Here is a 19906-nt window from a genome sequence, read left to right on the forward strand (position 1 = left end):
TGATTTACTTATCCATTGTTGGGACAATGGAAAAGACGTATGTTTGGATGTTACTGGCGTTTCCCCCTTCACGGTTGTAGGGGTCCCCGTTTTTGTGCCTGGGGCTGTTGTCGCTTCGGCTGTCGCTAAGAAAAAGAAGAAGTATGAGGTTAAGTGTGTGGAGAATGGATATCGGTTTATCGCTTTTACCTTTTCTATCTTTGGTGAATTAGGAAGTGATGCTATTGACTTTCTCACTAGGGTCACTCGTGTTGCTCAAACCAATACTCTTAGTCTCAATGTGCGCTCTTTTATTTTCCATAGATTGGGTTTTGCTATGTCTAAGGGTGTAGGGGCGCAATTGATTGTTAGACTTCCAATCAACTTTATGTAACTATCAATACATTGTTTTATTAGGAGATTGTATCAATACATTGTTTTATTAGGAGATTGTTGTTACTATTCGATTCTTCCTCATCGGTATATATACTCTTTGTAAGACATCATTTAATTTAATCAATCCATTCTAATTTCCATTCAATCACTCTGTATCGACACAATAGAGGCGAATTTCTTTACTGAGGCGAATTTATTTACTGGTTCAAACATCTTTATATTAAACCAATGTCGTAAAAATTGGTAATTGAAAGACAAAAACCAATAGATACAGAATAAAATACGATACAATATACAACAGTAGACAGCCTGAAAGACATCCTCATACATTCAACCATTAATTTAGTAGCAGCCAAAAGAGCAATCAGAATCTCGAGTACATAATAAAAAAATATAATATACTGATCAAAAGAAGAAGCTGAGACTATGCTTGCTTGGCAGTTCCGTTTGTCAACAGAAGGAGGACCAACAAAGGCATGTAAAAATAACTCTTTTCCAGAGTAAGTTAAAGTCAGAAATATTTTACACAAGCTTACAATGGAAGCAAACACGACAAACCTAAGGCATAATGGCTTATGAAGATATATAATAAAAATAAAGATAAATGAGAGAAACCTTGAACATTGTTGCTCTCCAATTTATGGACTAACAACTAGTCAATCCAACGCATAACCCCATCATCTTGCCCTACAACTGCAAGGACTTCAATTCTTATATCCAATGTGACCTGAAAATGTAAACCAGAAATTGAAGCAAGGCCATTCTAGTACATTGTCTAACTTCAGAATGGATAGAAATTTTGAAATAAGAATAGTATTGTCACTTGAAGTAACGAGTGATGAAGGGAGGTAGCTTACCGAGGGGTTCCTGCAATTGACGAGCCTACATTCATCCATGGGACCTTCGACAGTCCAACTCTCCCACACATCAAAGCTGTGACTTGCAAACACGAATTCCATCCTTCTATTTATCTGCAATCCTCAAAGTCTCATAAATCACTAATAAACACCCAACCAATGCATGTTTGTATTACACAAATGAAAACTTCCAGGCATCCACATGTAATCACACTATATATCCGAATCAGCATGCTACATGCAGATAAACCCATTTCCCCTAACCAACGCTATTGCAACTTCCAACTTCACATTTATCCTAATAGTAAGGCATTTTTGTTGGGAATCACCCATTAATTGGCAAAATTTGTACAAAACCACCCGTTATATCGAAAATTATTGAGAGATTTTTGCAGTAAACCACCCGCTATAGTTGACTTTTCAGCAAACCACCCAAATATTTGTTTTTCCTTACCAAACACCACTTACGAGCATTTTCCATCCATTTTTCTATTAAATTCGTGAAAAAGACTCTTTTGCCCCTTGTTTTTTAGCAAAAATTACAAAAGTTTGGGTTGTTTACTGAAAAGTCAACTATAATGGGTGGTTTACTACAAAAACCCCAATTATTTAAACACCCAATTATCGTAGCTTTATTATCAGGAGCCACCCATGGATGGAATCCGTAAATAATGGAGTCAAGACAAAGAAGATAACATTTTTAATGTAATTTTCATAAAAAAAACAAGGGGTAGATTAGTCATTTCAACCACTTAACCTAAACTTTATCGGATCCGTCCATGGGTGGATCCTGCTAATAAAACTACTATAATTGGGTGTGTTAAAATAACTTTCGATATAACGGGAGATTCGCAAATTTTGCTAAATAACGGTTGTTCGTGCCAATTTTGCCAAATAACGGGTGGCTCCCTGCAAAAACCTCTAATAACAAAGGATCGCTACTTCATTCCTAGTCTTTCTAAACTGTGACCAAATAAAGTGGATAGCTCTTTAAGTCAGAATATTACCTGCAATAACTTTCCACCAGCTGCAAAAGATCGTAAACCAATTGTGTCCTGAAGAGCAGTACACATCATGTCAACAAATCAATAACATCAACAGAGTATATCAAAACAGCATCTACGAAGCAGCATACCTTATTCCTTATAACAACAAGAAATTGAGAAGCAGGATCCCTAGTTGTGACATTAGACACAGCGTCTAGAAACCAGCCTCCACCTTTTACTCTTTGCCTAGAAATGTGAAGTGCAGAACGATCCTTAGTACGCAACGCGATTACACAACCATCCTCAAGAGGCTTTCTGCTTCCAAAATCTTTAATACTGTTTTTCGAGTCTTCACTAAATGATACAGGACTCGGCACTTGATCAACAACAGAAGAATCATCTTCTCTCTCTGACTTGTTCTGTGATCTCTGACGGCCATGTCTCTTTTTGGCCTTCTTACTCGATCTGCTATGTTTAGCTTCAGAGTCACCGTGAGGAGACAGAGCTGAATCATCTTCTCTATAGCCTCTTCTCTCAGAGCTTTCAGGGTTCATATAGTTATCAACTGTCGGTTGCTCAATAACTGAAATCTGCAACCCACTCTCGCGGTCAAGTTTATCATCTTCATTAACTACTTCAGTTTCCTCATCATCATCAGATACGGCATTGTTTGGAACAGCTCCTTCAAAAAAGTAGCCTTGTAATATGCAAATTGCTTTCTCCCTTATCTCCATCCATACTTCTTCACTATAATCAGCACTGCGTGGGAGTATCAGAACATTCGGCATCTCCCTCACCTAATATTACAAACCGTTACTTAATCAATCACCTACTCACCATGACTCTACAAGTAGATGCAATGATTAAAAAAATATGTACATAGAACATAGTAGAGTATCACATTTTTAAGACATACCCAATCATATTGAAGTCTATATACGTAGCATTCTAAGGCATACCAATTCCACAGAGCATGTGAGATGACAACTTACTTTTTTTTGCAAGTTTCAAACGTTAGTTTAATATATCTCCATGTTATGTCCTAAAATCAGTTTTGTACATCAGATACAAAAGGGTAGAACAAGAATAAAATGCAGTATAACACATTTGTCTACTTCTGTAGATAAACCAGGTTGAAGCATTCAACAAAATACCCAAGCATAAAGCTATTCCTGCCAATCAATTTAAACAAAATAGGATGAAATAAAACTGATATAAAGCGAAATCCAAGAAGTAAAGATCTTTTTGAGTGAACTTCTGAACCGAAATGATTTGACAAGTTAAAACTTAGAAGCAGGCCTAATATTTTCTAGCATCACTCTCCTGCAGAAATCATCAATATCTTCAAAGAAATTGCTAGCAATCAATTTAACAAATGATACCCTCGATAGCTGCTGAAGTAATGTACAAAGAAACATGGAAGAAAGATAAAAATACACGAGAAACAGTGTAACAAAAAATGCATTAAACTGTAACAAGGGGTTCAAGAAAGTTCATATACCCATGCTTCCATCCATTGTGGTCCTTCAGCACCATCAAGAGCACAGCCAGCAATGGTGCCATCAATTAAGAGTTGTTTCACAGCGCAGTCATCTAACAGTTGGCTGCTGCCAGTATTTACCAAGTATGCTCCTGAAAATAGTATACTATCCCTCATCATATGCACTAGAAATCACAGTACCGCAGTTGATTGATATATCAAGTTTGCAAAAATAATAATCTACCAGGCTTTATATGTTGCAAACACTCAGCATTAATGATTTGCACTGTTTCATCTGTTAGTGCACAATGAAGAGAGACAACATCACTTGCAGCAAGCAAATCATTGAGCGTCTCCATCCTCCGTGCAGCAGGAGGAAATGTTATAGAAGCCCGGCTTAGCTTACCATTTCCCTAAGCAAGTATCAAAAAGATAGTATAAACTATAAACAGAGTCAATTTTACAGACAGTGGCATACTCCAATTGTATAAAGACAGCATAAATGTCACAATATCAAATCACTGAAGTGCTAAAAAAGAAATGTATGTGCTTCAGTCATATGTCTGTCTGCCACTGATCCTTTTGTAGTCACGAAATAGTTAGATGGTAGATGATACCATGTACTCATTCAAGAATATTAAACTGAACTTGAGGTAAGTTAAAATAAGAATCCATCACATATCAGAAGAAAGAAGAGAACTTGCTAATAAATCTCACACATGTTTTCTACTTGGAACTACTATTCATTACATCACATTCAATTACTCAATACATTTCAAAGCATTGTGTCCAAGCATTAGTTTACACTCAAAAATCTATAAGCATAAACAACCATCATGGTAATAGTAAGGAATTCAGCAGGCCGCATAACCAAATCTATTCTTTTCACAAGTGGATCCAGAGCATAAGAAGTATCAGAATGGAATCACAAGAGAATTAGCATATACTATCAAATTACTCCATTGGAATGCATATATGCAGCTCATTTAGGAGAACCCTAATCAGAGCACAGCTGCGAAATGTGATCAGGAACGCCCCGGAAATAATCATACCTGCTGAACATCAAAGTAGAGAACGTTCATCTTAAAAGACAAGCTCCGAGTAGCCAAAGACCTTGCTGATGCAGATCTGCCAACAATCCCGAGTACGAGACCCCTACACCTCCTCATCCCTCGACAAAGAGGCTGGACAGAGCCGAGCCATCCAGACGAAGAGAGAGACTGCCGAGAGAGTAAATGGGTCCGGCGGAGAAGACCTAGAACCAGCGCCATGACGGTATCAGCAATCTCCTCGGAACGCGAAACATCGACGTGCACCAGGCGGAGACCTAGGTCAGCGGCGAGAGCGGTATCAACGGAGCGGTCGACGGAGCCGAGGCAGAGAATGAGCTGCCAGGGACGAAGTCGGCGCTGGGCCGCGCGGGGGAGGAAGGCGAGGGAATGGAGCAGGACAGCAGAGGCAGACTCGATCCGGCCGTCCGCGAGGCGGTTGAGGCCGACGTGTTCGACGGCAGCAACGCCGGCGAGAGAGTCCTGCTCGAGGCCGCAGTCTTCGATGCAGTTGAGAGTGACGACCATATGGGTAGGCGTAGGCTTGCTGTGGTTGTCAGCGTCATGGGTAGACATTGTGGGGGCGAATTTCACCGACGAGACCCTGGCCATGGCGGATATGAGGGTGGATTTCAGATTCTCCGGCGGGGATCGTCAGCGGCTAGGGCTTCATTTCTCTTAAGCTAAGTCTGTTGTGTTGTTGTGTGTGTGTGAGAGATGATTGAATTAGGGAAAAAAGGAAAGCAGGGTGTCCCACGTTTAGCCGGCACTCAGATTCAAATGGCAAGATTGGGAAATTTGGGGTTTGGTGGTCTTTTTTCTTACAAAATACGGCAACGGATGACTTATCTATCTAGCATAAGAAGGTGCTTCATTGCTAGCTCATGAGTGGGCATTTGCATGAACCAGATATTTATCACACTCATTTTATAAGTGGACATTCCGATTAATGTTAATCAGTTCTGATCTATTAGTCTTTGTAATGTTATGTTTGTATAACCGGTTATAAAAGCTAATCCAGGATCTTGTGAGTCCGGTTCAAAGTGATTTTATTTCAGGATGGTTCATTTCGGACAATACTGTGCTCGCCCAAGAGGTGGTCCACACGCTCAAGAGAAAGCAAGAAAAGAAGGGCTATATGATCTTTAAAATTGATCTCGAAAAGGTGTATGGTAGGCTAAGATGGGACTTCATTGTGGACACGATCAGAGATGCCGGTTTCTGGAGAGGTGGGTTAGTTGAATCACCGAGTATATATCCTCTACTATAATGAGAATTCTTTGGAATGGAGAGATGTCTGAGGTATTCATTCCATCGAGAGGTATTCGGCAAGGGGATTCAATGTAGCAATACCTCTTCGTTCTTTGTCTCGAGAGACTCACTCAACTTATTGAGTGCTCGGTTAGAGATGGGAGGTGGTAGCATGTTTTTGCTTCCGTTGGAGGCCTGGCACTTACTCACATAATGTTTGTGGATGATATCCTTCTCTTCGGAGAGGCTTCAGGCAACCAAATTGTGGAAATACAAAGATGTCTTGACATCTTTTGCCAATCATCGGATCAAAAGGTAAGCTCCTTTAAATCCAAAATTTTTGTTTCTCCTAACACCTCTAGTGATACTATTACGCAGATTCACAATGCGAGCGGGTTTGAGGCCACTAATGAATTGGGCTTGTATCTTAGTATTCCGCTACTTCACAAGGCTATTGTGAGAGATACATTTGAGCCCCTTCTTGCAAAGATCTCTTCCAGACTTGCCGGTTGGAAAGGGAAATTTCTTAGCCTTGCCGGTATAGTTACTCTTGCTAAGTCGATCATTTCCTCGATGCCGGTTAATTCCATGGAGATCCTCCCTTTTCTTGACTCTACTTGTCTCAGTACTGATGCTTCTACGCCTTCTTTTATACAGGGTAGTAAGGATTCGGTTAGGAAAATGCATCTTGTAAGTTGGGAGGAAGTTTCGAAGCCCAAGGCGTTCGGTGGGATAGGGGTTAAGAGGATGGAGGAATTGAATTTGGCTCTCATCGGAAAACTTACTTGGCGTTTTCTTCATGTGAAGGAGGAATTGTGGGTGCAGGTTCTTAGACACAAGTATATCCGACCATGACTTGGTGAACATAGTGATGTTTCATCGGTGTAGAGAGCTATTCGAAGAGGCGAGAAGATGGTAGTGTGTAACGGAGCGTCTTGGCTGCTTGGCGATGGGACGATGTTTGGGTCACCGAGCAAAGCCTTAACGACTAGGCCGGGAACATCTTCGAAGGCGCATAACTGGATAAGTGGGTGGTCGAATTCTGGAGCAGGGATACGGGATGGAATTGGAGCGCCTTCACGCAACAAAGTTTTGTTGTAGATTGTGTCATGCCATGTCGTGAAGTCGGAGATAGCATTGGATAGTTTAACGTGGAGAATGACGCCACATGGAACATGTTGGTTATATGAACTAGCCCCTTAGTTCTTATAACTAATAATGCCTTAGTTTTAATGATAACAAACTACCTTATGAACTAATATGTGTATTGAGTGAGATATCGCTGGAAATCGATATGCCTTTGAGTTACTTAGGAGGTTTAAGGGTGGAAAGCAACGAGCTTAAAAGAAGATGCAAAGAGCGAGTTCAGCGAGAAGAAGAGCGCCCAAGGCGCTTAACTAGGAGCAAGGGAACCGAGGGATACTGAAGGGGACCGAACAATAAGAATGAAGGATCGAGATGCACAAGTAACACGCTACACAAGGAGGACGCGTTCAAGGGGACCGAAGACACTCTAAGGGACTGAGCGCGTATAGATGGAAATAAATCTTCCTAGAGCTAAAGAAGGAAAGATTTGATTCGCCAGAGATTTACCAGATTCGAGATCTTAACAGTTGAAGCTAGTTTGTCATTATATTCTGCTAGTTTAGATTTAGTACTTTATTTATTATTATTTACTTGTTTTTAGGTAATTAGTTTCCGGTGATTATGCCATAGTATAAATAGCTTAGTTCATTATCTTTAAACGTGGTTGTCAAACTAGAGAGAAAGAGTTCATCTTGATTTAGAGATTAGGCAATATCTACGAGAGTTGAGAGAAACTAAGAATTGTGTGTTCACCTAGTAGTTGTAAGTCTCACAATAAATCAAATCAACAACGTTTTGGAATTACAGTGTTTGTTTGTTCTTAGTCTTGTATTTCAGCACAAAAGTTCTATCTTTAGTTAGACTAAGATCCTCATGATCCACAATTGGTATCAAAGCGGGATCCAATTCCAATCCGGCAATGAAGAACTCAGAGTTCAACATCGGCATGTCCCTCAACAAACCTCATCAGCTTCGAGAAGGAGAACTTGATTGGTGGATGGGAGTTCACACGACATTCATCCAAACTCAAGACTACCAATGGTGGAAAGTCATAGAAGTTGGAGACGAAGTGCTTTCAGGGCTGAAGGAAAGAAAGGATTGGCAACTAGAGCACTACGCCAAGATGGAGAAGAACTCAAAAGCTCGACAACTGATTATGTGTGGAATCTCTCGCACGGACATTGACAAGGTCATTGGCATACAAACGGCCAAAGACATGTGGGAAGCTATCATCTCCATACACAGAGGGAGCGAAGATCAAAAGGACACCAGAAAGTTCATGCTTCAAAGGGATTTTCAGTTCTTCAAACAACTCTCTGGAGAAAGCGTGTCAGTCTGCCAATCGCGCTTCACTATTCTGATCAACAAGCTAACGGCCTCTGGCGTAACAATTCCAGCCTCTGAGCAGACACTAGTTTTCATCTACGCTATGAGCGATAAATTTGAGCTCACTCAATGAATCGCACTCATGTCACCAGACTGCAAGAAGCTTCCAGTTGTAGACATATTTGGCAAGTTCTTCGACCAAGAGAACGTTGATTCGTTAAAGGGATTAAAAGGTGAAGGAAGCCACTGGAACAGCGTTGAAGCTCACAAAGGTGCTTGAGAATATGGACATCAATGATGGTGAAGAAGATGAGGACGATGATACAGAAGTCGCTCTCATGACTAACATGGTTAAGAAATGGTTCAAAAAGAGAGTTGGACCAGGAGAAACATCATCATCAGCCAAGCGTGATCTCAAGGAGTATACATGCTATAACTGCCAGGAGAAGGGACATCTTGCAAAGACGTGCACTAACCCAAAGGTAGAGGCCACTGAGAAGAAGACACTTTTCTTTGCATGGGAAGAAGAAGATGATGAAGCTGACCTTCACAAAGGATTCCAAGGCAAATGTATCATGGTCAATGCAAAGGCACTCACTTCTGAGGTAAAAACTCTTGATTCCTTTCCTAATCATTTAAATATGCTTGAAAAGAAAGACCTTATTAATATGATTAAGGGTCTACTAGAGGATACTGGAGCCTTAGAATCTCAAGTCACTGAATATGAAGAGAAAGTTACTGAACTACGTAGTGAATGTCTAGACATGTCCACTAGGTTAGTTGACAAAGAAAAGGCCTTAGTAAAATCTAGGAAACTGAGTCTGATGACGAAATCCTGCGAGGGTTGCAAGGGTAAGAAACCTCAAGGGGGATCTGTAAAGGACCTATAACTTAAGGTAGAAAGCGAATTAGGGCTAATTCTTACGAAGATAACCGAATTAACTAAATCTGTTAATGAGAAAACCGTGAACCAAACTGTCTTTGTAAAAGCTAGGACCTGGATTAGGATATGACTTAGATTCCTCCAAGTGCTCGAATGCTAATGAAAACTCACTAGAGAATTAAGTGAAAAAGGTGAAACCTTAGATAAGGCCCTTCAAATATGTAGAAGCAAGAATGAATTTTTAGAGAAAAAGGTTAAGGCACTTGAACAACCATTAGGGGATGACAGTCACTGGTTTCATGGAGAAAAGGCTCATAAGATGTATGTGAACCAAGGCCAAGGGAATTCCACTAACATAATAGATCCCAAGATTAAGGATAGGAAGCCCTTTAGACTTGGAAAGGGCAAATATGATTTGTGAAGTACTGTGAATGGTGCAAATTCTGTGGTAACAATGGTCATACTATACACTCTTGCAAGAAGAAGCAAGCGCTAAGTAAAAAGGCATACAAGCCACCCACTCACGCTACATGTGAAGTGAGTAGCTTGAATAAAACTTCTTATTTAGCGATTGCCTCCTCATCTAAAGGCCAAAGGCTCGATCGTAGTACTTCTCCTCACACTAATCAGAAAACTAATCCACCCAGAAAAGCTAAGCTTTAATGGTTTCCAAAAGTTTGATTGCTTATTTACAGGAAAACTTGAGCAGCGAGAGGAAATGGCACATAGATAGTGGTTGATCATGTCACATGACTGGAGACAGGGAGAGATTAAGAAGTTTTCAAGTATATGACGGTGTAAGTGTATCATTTGGTGACAAGAAAGCTAGAGAAATCACTGGAAACGGAAACGTACATCTTAATGACAAGATAGAGATCCAGATGGTGAACTTTGTGGAGAGCCTTCATTACAACCTCTTAAGCGTAGCTCAACTCTGTGATGAGGGATCAAACAAAGTGATCTTCACCACCTTGAAGTGCCTCGTGAGAAATGCTATTGGGGAAATCATCCTAAGGGGGGAGCGAGTCAACATTACCTACATATTCGACTCCAGCTTCATCCCAAAAGGTCACCTTTGTCTCGCTACTATTGAAGATCAGAAGGAATTATGGCATCAACGACTAGAGCACATCAATCTTAATCTTCTACATAAGTTGCGTGCAAACGAGCTAATTCGCGGTCTACCTCTTATCAAGATAGACAACTTGACACACTGTGCTAATTGTGTTAAGGGTAAACAAGTCAGAACCTCATTCAAAGCTAAGCAGAACGTCACAACAAAGAAGCCCCTTGAGCTTCTTCATATGGACCTCTGTGGGCCAATGCGTGTTCAAAGTCCTGGTGGAGCACGTTACATTTTTGTGATTGTTGATGATTACTCTAGTTTCACTTGGACCTTATTCATGCGCTCCAAGGATCAAGCCTCCTCGTGCTTCATCGAGCTAGTCGCCCTACTCGAGAATTCTCTATCTCTGAAGGTGCGCTCTATAAGATCTTATCATGGAACTGAATTTGAGAATGGAGAGATGTTGAGTTACTGCATTGAAAGAGGAATTACTCACAACTTCTCAGCTCCTGGGACACCACAACAAAATGGGGTGGTTGAAAGAAAGAACCGAACGTTAGTAGAGATGGTGCGCACTATGCTACTTCAAAGTGGTGTCACTCCCTCTCTATGGGCTGAAGCGGTGAGCACTGCATGTTACATCACCAATAGAGCTCTCGTACACTCTTCTTTAGGCAGGACCCCTTAGTGTTCTAAAAAACGCTAGGCGAGTGCTAGGCGGTGAGGGGGGGCCTAGTGCCTAGGGAGCCTAGGCGGGGCCTAGGCTGATCAATATTATAACACTTGTTTTTATATTTTAATATAATTTCCTTATATGAAAAACTAAATCGAAATATATTGATTCATAATTTTCATAGTAATTCATGATTTAACTACGTAATTTTCATATAATCATATAATTTGCTCATTAATCATCCAAAATTCATAGACTTTATTGTATTCGTCATAGAAAAGATCTACAAGACCAGAAAAAGCAAAAATCATATAGTTTTCAACACATGTTTTAACATAAGTAATATTAAATAATTATTCGTAAGTCATAGTTACAATCGTAGGCTCTTAGTGGACGTTGGTCGCAGTACGAGGGAGAGGGGCAGGGAGAGCCTAACGAGGGTGAGAGGCGGGACGAGAGGTGAGAGGCAGCCGGTGGGATGAGAGGTGACATCATGACGACATGGAAGTGGGAGGTAGTAGGGACGACAATATTTTCAATTAAGAGGGATAGGGGTGAGAGGCGGAGGCGTGGGACGAACGAGAGGATGTGATTGATTTTTAACTTTTAACCTAAATAAGAACGCATTCCCCTTTTAAAAAAACGCATACCCCCACCTAGAAAAAAAGGACTAGCTCCTAGTCGGAACGTTAGGGTGCCGACTAGCGCCTAGGCGGGCTTTTTAGAACACTGGGACCCCTTATGAGCTGATCAAGGGATACCCTCCAAGCATATCTCATTTCAGTGTCTTTGGATGCAAGTGTTACGTCCTAAATAATGGGAAAGATAATTTAGGCAAGTTTGATGCACGAAGTGATGAAGCTATCTTTCTTGGATATGTCCCAGCAAGCAAAGTGTACAAGGTGTTCAACCAAAGAACAAGAACCTTCAAGGAGAGCATACATGTAGTGTTTGATGAAGGCTCGTTCCTCACTTCCTCGTCAAATACCTCCGATCCATTTCCAGAAGTCACCCCCTTAGAAGCATCTTCAGATATTGATCGAGCTCCTCCTCCTAAAGCCTTAGACCCACTCACCCTTTCCTATACAGCCTCAGTTCTCTCAGGCCCTGACTCAAACAGTGACAACAAAGGGCCTTCTAACTCAATCCTTAATCAGAACACAGAGCCTCCCACTAGACCTTTTCAACAACAAGGTGCTCATCCTCCAACGAACATGCTCACCTCAGTCCATTCTGGAATTAACACTCGCTCTCGTGTAGCTCAACTAGCACCTCTGAAGACAATCACTGAAGCACTTGATGAAACAATTGAGGAAACCAGCCTTTGTGCATTCAACGCCTTCGTCTCCCTCACTGAACCTAAGAATATCAAAGAATCTATCCTCGATCCAGAATGGGTGGCAGCCATGCAAGAAGAGCTTCATGAGTTCGAGCGAAATAAAGTCTGGCGCCTTGTTCCTAAGCCCTCCAATCACACCATCATAGGCACTTGCTGGGTCTTTCGCAACAAGCTCGATGATTCAGGAGCTGTGGTAAGGAACAAAGCACGTTTAGTAGCACAGGGGTATAATCAACAAGAAGGAATCGATTATGACGAGACCTACGCTCCAGTTGCCAGATTAGAGGACATTCGACTTCTCATTGCCTTCGCTTCACACAAGGGCTTCAAGCTGTTTCAAATGGATGTGAAGACGAAATTTCTCAATGGTGTGATAAATGAAGAAGTGTATGTGAAGCAGCCCCCAGTCTTTGAGGACTCAACTCACCCAGAGCACGTATATTTCCTGGACAAGGCCCTCTATGGGTTAAATCAAGTACCAAGGGCATGATATGAGTGCCTCTCCGAGTACCTCCTCGCCAACAAATACAAGAGGGGAACAACCGACAAGACGCTATTCATCCAGGAACATAAAGGCGACATCCTAGTGGTTTAGGTATACATTAATGATATTATTTTTGGTTCCACTAACATGTCGCTTGTAGAAAAATTCAAAGACGTGATGAGTAGCAAGTTCAACATGAGCATGATAGGGGAACTCAACTTCTTTCTTGGACTACAAGTGGTACAAAAGGATGAAGGCATTCAAATTCATCAACAAAAGTACCTAAGGGAGATCATAAAGAAGTTTGGGATGGACAACAGCAAGCCCCTTCACACTCCAGTGTCCACAGGCACTAAACTAGACACAGACCTTAACGGCCCCAAGGCAAATGAAAAACTCTATAGAGGTATGGTAGGATCTTTAATGTAATTAACCGCCTCTAGGCCCGATATTATTTTGCAGTAAGTTTGTGTGCATGTTTCCAATCCGATCCAAGGGAGTCGTACGTTGCCATCATCAAGCGTATCCTTCTTTACCTAAAAGGGACTGATAATCTTTGTTTATGGTACCCTAAGAACTGCGATTTTGGATACACAGATGCTGACTATGCAGGCTATCTTGTTGATCGAAAGAGCACCTCAGGTATGGCACAATTCCTAAGCCCTTGTCTCGTCTCATGGGGCTCTCGCAAACAAAACTCAGTAGCTGTGTCCACCCCCGAGGCTGAATACATAGCAGTCACTTCTTGTTGTGCTTAACTCCTATGGCTCAAGCAATAACTCACTGACTTAGGGATCTCGATGGGCTCAATTGAAATAAGGTGTGACAACACAAGCGCGATCAATATCTCAAAGAATCATGTGCACCACTCTCGAACCAAGCACATTTACGTGCGTCATCATTTCCTTCGAGATAATGTGGAGAAGAAGCACATCGAGCTCATCCATTGTAGAACTGAGGATCAAATAGCAGACATTTTTACCAAGGCCTTGAACAAGGAACCATTCATCAAACTCAGACTTCACTTGGGCTTGATCCCCTTTCATTAAGCATCTCCTTCCACGTAAGCCTCTTCCCTTGATCTTGTGTAAATTCAGTGCTCCTTTTAATCTTGGGAACTTAGGACTAATACGTGCGTGAACCTAGCCTATACTCTTAGGGGTATTTGTCCTTCGCATGCTCTGTGTGATGCTAAATGATAAATGCTTAGTTAGACCCTCTCTAGGATTGCACTATTGCTTGCTAAAACTTGATTCATTTGCATGCTATTCATTTTCAAGCCCTTATATATATGCACGATGATCGCTTCTTAACCTCATAATCAAGCCCCCCAGATATGATTCATGCTTATAGGCCAGTCCCTTAGCCTTGATCTCAATGTTACGCTCCCTATGACCATATAAGCCACAACTCGGAATATTCATTGAGATGTCAAACAGCCTACCCGTATATGCTTATCACTTATAGTTTAAAAAGATCTTTTATGTCCCTTTGTGTGTATGAGATTATTATGTGCTTAAGCGAGTTGATTTATCCTACTGATAATGGGAACTGAGACACAACGTGTCAGTGTATGGGGACCGAGTAAGTATAAGAGATTACAAGCGCAGTTTCTGAAACAGCACGTCCTTGGGGACCAAGTAACCAAGAATAGAGTGCAACGCAGATAAATTCAGGAACTTAGTATAGGAACCGATAGAATTTTAGGGACCGAGCGTCTCAACAGTCGACTATCTTCTAGGCACTCATTACTCGTCAGCCTACCAACGGTCACTTGCTTCTACGATAAATGAGGAACCGTTCCAGATTTGAAATCAGGCTGTTGTGATTTGACCGTTTGCCACCCTCCATAAATAGCCTCTCAGACCAGATCCAGCTCCCCTTCACCGCCTTCATAACTATTCACTCTCTTCTTAAGCTCTCTCTCCCCCAAGCACTCATTGCTCAAACCCTATATCTCTTCACTACTCGCACTCATTTCAACTCCACCAAATCTCATCCCTCAAACACACAAATGGCCAACCCTATGAACATCGATGCCGAGAAATGGGATGCGTTCCTAAAGTTTCAAGAGTTCATGGAGAGATCAAAATCCCTCCACTTCCGTCCCACCTTCTTCCTCAGCTACTCCAGTGCTCACTGACCCAGCACCTCCAAAGGAACTCTCTCCCATACCAGAAAAGGTGCCCAGTCCTCAGCCCTCATCCTCACCACCTCCACCACCTACCGCTCACCCCACATCTCTAGTCCCCATGGAGGAAGATCAAACGACTCCACTAATTCACCCCGTCTCCTCCACAAAACTCAAAGCCTCCTCCACTGACTCCACCGAGCACACCCCCTCTGCCTCCAGACATGATGAATCCACCCACCAACATCCTGACATCACCTCCACTGCTCTCGCTCTCACTTCTCCTCCTACTCCGCCGCCTCAGTCGTCCCTTAAACGAGCCCTAGCCATCACACCTTCCTCCACCACACAAAAGCGCCAAAAGACAATCGCCGCACCTAAAAGTGACGAGTCCATCAGCCTACCCCCTGTTCACGATAACTTCTCAACACGCGTCGTCATCGAGCCTCTTATATTAGGCCAAGGCTTCTTGTCCAGCCTCAACCCTGCCGAGTTCAACGTCGCCACCGCAATCGCCTCTCTTGAGCGCACTCATTGGTCAAAGCTTGAGGTAGAGCCGTTCGCGGTCGACTATGAAGAAGTGCGCAAATTCTACGATGCACTAGCCGTCATGACCCCCAATCAAGGCCAACTCTATTCTGTGGCACACATTCCATGGGGGGAAGAGCCCAAGATGCTGAACGTCAAGCTTATGGCAAAGGTGCTCGATCTTCCAATGGGAGAAGGGTATGCATCTCTGCCAAAGAAAAATGGCCCTCTGGAAAAGGGTGAGACACTGGATCTTCTGGTGGGGAAGGTGCGTCCAAGGGAGATCAAGACGCATGTGGAGCTTCGGCACAAAGCTCATCCATTACATCATGTTACGTAACATCATCCCTCGCCAAGAGAAGTGTGATACCGTCACCATCGCGGATGCGTGCCTACTGCGTGAAATCATTGAAGGAAGTCTCATAGACACGTCGCGCCTCATTCTCTCTCATATGCTGACAGTGAAGATGCACAAGAACCACGCGCTTCCCTAACCCCATGTCGTCAAGAAGCTCATGCTCGAGCTGGGGATCTACATGTCGGTCAAAGAAACGCCCTGCGAGAGCATCATCACTGAGACTGGGCTGCGCCGGCTACTCAAACACGCCAGTATGGATGCGCCAGTTGAGAAGTTGTTCCTTGGATCCACTTCCAGAACTGAGCCTAAGCTCGAGCCCAAACCCAAGCCAAACACCTCAGCCCCTCCCAAATCCGAACCCAGACCTCGCCGAATCAAGAGCCCCTCGAAGGAGCGCAAGTCGTTGCTGCCGCTGAATATGAGCTCAGAGGAAAATCATCTTCGCACCTTGGAAGCTGTACTTCAGACAAATCGACATCTTTCAGAGCTCAGGCGCATGCTCGACTGACACCTTCATCATGTAAAGGCGCTCATGACCGGGCCTCTGAAAGAGGGTTGCGAGGATGACTACCAGGATGAATACCATTGGGAGTAGCTGTTTTCTCAGTTCCGCTTAGGGCCCCTTAGAAATCCAAAAGCTTCACTAAAATATAGTCTTTTTGCTCTTTTTTTACTATCTCTGATGTGTGCTCTTATATTTTTATTAATGAATTGCTAGTTTTTGGATCACTTACCTGCTTGCTCTAGTGCGTACTGAGATAGGGCTAGACTTGTTGTGTTTTCTTTTGTATCACTTACTCATTCCTCTAGAAGGCACTCACGTGCTACTCTTAGTTTTCCTTGATTAATATTGAGCATTCCTTTTTACATGATGTCAAAAGGGGGAATATTACAGGCATATGAGTTATTTAATTTAGGGGAACTAGAACATATGATGTTAAAGGGCGATGTTTATTACTTGTTCATTGTTTAAGGGGGAATTGAAAGCTACTTCTTTTCTAAGCTCTATAGTATGCCTATGCCAGGATTCTAAGTTTGTCATCATTAAAAAGGGGGAAATTGTTGGTTATATGAACTAGCCCCTTAGTTCTTATAACTGATAATGCCTTAGTTTTAATGATAACAAATTACCTTATGAACTAATATGTGTATTGAGTGAGATATTGCAGGAAATCGATATGCCTTTGAGTTACTTAGGAGGTTTAAGGGTGGAAAGCAACGAGCTTAAAAGAAGAAGCAAGAGCGAGTTCAGCGAGAGGAAGAGCGCTCAAGGCGCTTAACTAGGAGCAAGGGAACCGAGGGATACTGAAGGGGACCGAACAATAAGAATGAAGGATCGAGCTGCACAAGTAACACGCTACACAAGGAGGACGCGCTCAAGGGGACTGAAGACACTCTAAGGGACCGAGTGCGTATATATGGAAAGAAATCTTCCTAGAGCTAAAGAAGGAAAGATTTGATTCGCCAGAGATTTACCAGATTCGAGATCTTAACAGTTGAAGCTAGTTTGTCATTATATTCGACTAGTTTAGATTTAGTACTTAATTTATTATTATTTACTTGCTTTTAGGTAATTAGTTCCCGGTGATTATGCCATAGTATAAATAGCTTAGTTCATTATCTTTAAACGTGGTTGTCGAACTAGAGAGAAAGAGTTCATCTTGATTTAGAGATTAGGCAATAGCTAGGAGAGTTGAGAGAAACTAAGAACTGTGTGTTCGCCTAGTAGTTGTAAGTCTCACAAGAAATCAAATCAACAATGTTTTGGAATTAAAGTGTTTGTTTGTTCTTAGTCTTGTATTTCCGCACAAAAGTTCTATCTTTAGTTAGAGTAAGATCCTCACGATCCACAGAACATATACGATGGCATCCTGCTATGATTTATTGTTGCAAGAAGGTAATAATGTTAAATTTTGTGGTTTACAAATGTGTTTGGAAGCTTAATGTGCAGGAACGAATATGCTCATGTGGTTAATTGTTCGGGGTGTCGTACTTACCAATGTTGAGTGGAAGCAGAGGCGTCCAGCTAGGAATGATGAGTGTGCACGGTGTTCGGGAAATAGGGAGTTTATCCTCCATCTATTTAGAGATTTCTCAGGGGTGTGTCAAATTTGGGTTGAACTGCTATGGAGATATCCGAAACAGAGATTCTTCGACCGGCTGGAGCATGAATGGATTCAGGGCAACCTTTGTGAGAGAAGTAGCAACCTTGATGATTGACCAGAGATCTTTGCTACAACGTTATGGGCTATTTGGAAGTGGCGTAACCGGTGGGTTTTCATGAAGGAAGCTTTTCATGGTAGCAAAGTCGAATTCATCATGAGTCAAGTGACGGATTATAAAAGGGTTGGCATGTCGAGCGGAGGATCAAAGAGGAGTTGTTCGGTTCATCAAGTGAAGTGGACACCATCGCCGAGGGAGTGGATCAAGATCAACACAGATGGGTCGGTGTGAGATGGTAGGGCTTCGGTCACGGGTATCTTTAGGGATGTCGAGGGTAATCGGGTGGGAGGTTTTATTCATAATATTGGTTCTTGCTCGATTCCCATGGCAAAGTTGTGGGGGATAGTTAGTGGGCTTTCCCTCGCATGGAACCTTGGCTTCAGGAGGGTTTGTATAGAAACAAACTCGCTCTTAGCGACTTTGTTGCTAGAAAAACATATGGATCGTTGACTGACTAGCGTGCAACAGACTTTATTAGTAGGGATTGGCAATGCCAATTTCGCCATGTGTTCCGAGAGGCCAATAAAGTCGTTGACTCTTTGGCTTCTCTTGTGTTTTCTTTTCCACTCGGTGTTACATTTTGGAATCGGCCCCATAGGGTGTTCTGGGCCTGATGTGATGCGGACTTGAGGGGACGGGCTATACCCCGTTTGGTTTTGTTGTACCCCACTTTCTTTATTTAATTAACAAGTACGTAGGCTTCACACCTCTTTCAACCAAAAAAACAAATCTATCTAGAATAAGAACTCGCAAATGGGTTGATGTGGTCCGGATTAGTGTTCCTGGTTCGTATCTTTTTTGGATGGAAAATTTACCCGATTACAACAGTTTGGATTATCACTGGTTTATCGTCGGGTTTTTCGCAGTAAACCACCCGTTATATACCCCATTCGCAATAAATCATTTGGTATAACCGACTTTTCATAAAAGGTGTTTTTGCTCGGAATCACCTGTCATCTGTCGAGTTTTGTAAGGAATCACCCTTTATATTGAAAATTACTTGTAACCACCCAGATTTCAGTATTTTCTACCAAAAGTCATTCATCGACAAATTCTATCAAAATTTATGTTAAATAACGTGAATTATTGATTTTACCCTGTTTTTTTCTATAGATACCCAAATTACCCTCTCCATTTTAACCTTTGTTTGGAGTGAAACCCACAATCTGATCTGAGTGACCCTATGTATCCCACATACTTGAACTCATAACTTTCATTTTGTAATTACTCTACAACTGGTGCTGGATGTTAAAGTGTTAGTGGTTATGGAGGTTTCCAGTCTTTCTTCTTCTGTGTAAAACTGAAAACTCCAAATTTTGATGAGTCACGGAGAAAGCATACCAGAATGTTGAGAAGAGGAGTCAGATGTTTACTAAGTAGGATCTATCCATTCCTCTATGACAAAACCTCGGACCGCCATTGAAGCTACTTGGACAGTTAGAGCTTCTTCCTAGACTATGAAACAATATTCCTCAATGAGTTCATCCTCGGGCTATCCAAATAGAGAATAACCCTAGATATCAAAGGAATTAGATTCTGTTTCACATATCTAACTCTGTGGTGGTGCTTCGCTGGATGATCTGAATCCGAAGATGAGGATTTGTAGTCGGATGAGAATAGCTAGATTTATTTCTGGTTTGCTCTTTCAAAAGCCTAGAATCTCCGTCCAATGAACGAACATCTAGGCACCCGGGAAGACTATAAGTACATATCTACAACAATCGTATTTAAATTTCACTTCTCAAGCAAGATTTCCTCGCCGAACCATAGAATCTCAACTAAAAATCTCCAAGATCTTAAGGTTTTGGCCC

General features: G+C 42.1%; 1 protein-coding gene across 1 annotated transcript; it reads right to left on the reverse strand.

Annotated features, from left to right (window-relative positions):
- Positions 1 to 1027: 1027 nt before the first annotated feature.
- Positions 1028 to 5275, reverse strand: LOC141251117 (uncharacterized). The gene is made up of 7 exons (XM_073670238.1): positions 4751 to 5275; positions 3943 to 4111; positions 3720 to 3850; positions 2368 to 3015; positions 2240 to 2287; positions 1233 to 1346; positions 1028 to 1102 (listed from the first exon to the last, which is right to left on the reverse strand). The coding sequence occupies exons 1-7, from the start codon at positions 5273 to 5275 to the stop codon at positions 1028 to 1030; spliced, it is 1710 nt and encodes a 569-aa protein (XP_073526339.1).
- Positions 5276 to 19906: the final 14631 nt, after the last annotated feature.

Source organism: Phyllobates terribilis, unplaced genomic scaffold (assembly GCF_046119375.1).
Source record: "Phyllobates terribilis strain yellow unplaced genomic scaffold, ASM4611937v1 Scaffold_6672__1_contigs__length_42871, whole genome shotgun sequence".
NCBI lineage: Eukaryota > Metazoa > Chordata > Amphibia > Anura > Dendrobatidae > Phyllobates > Phyllobates terribilis.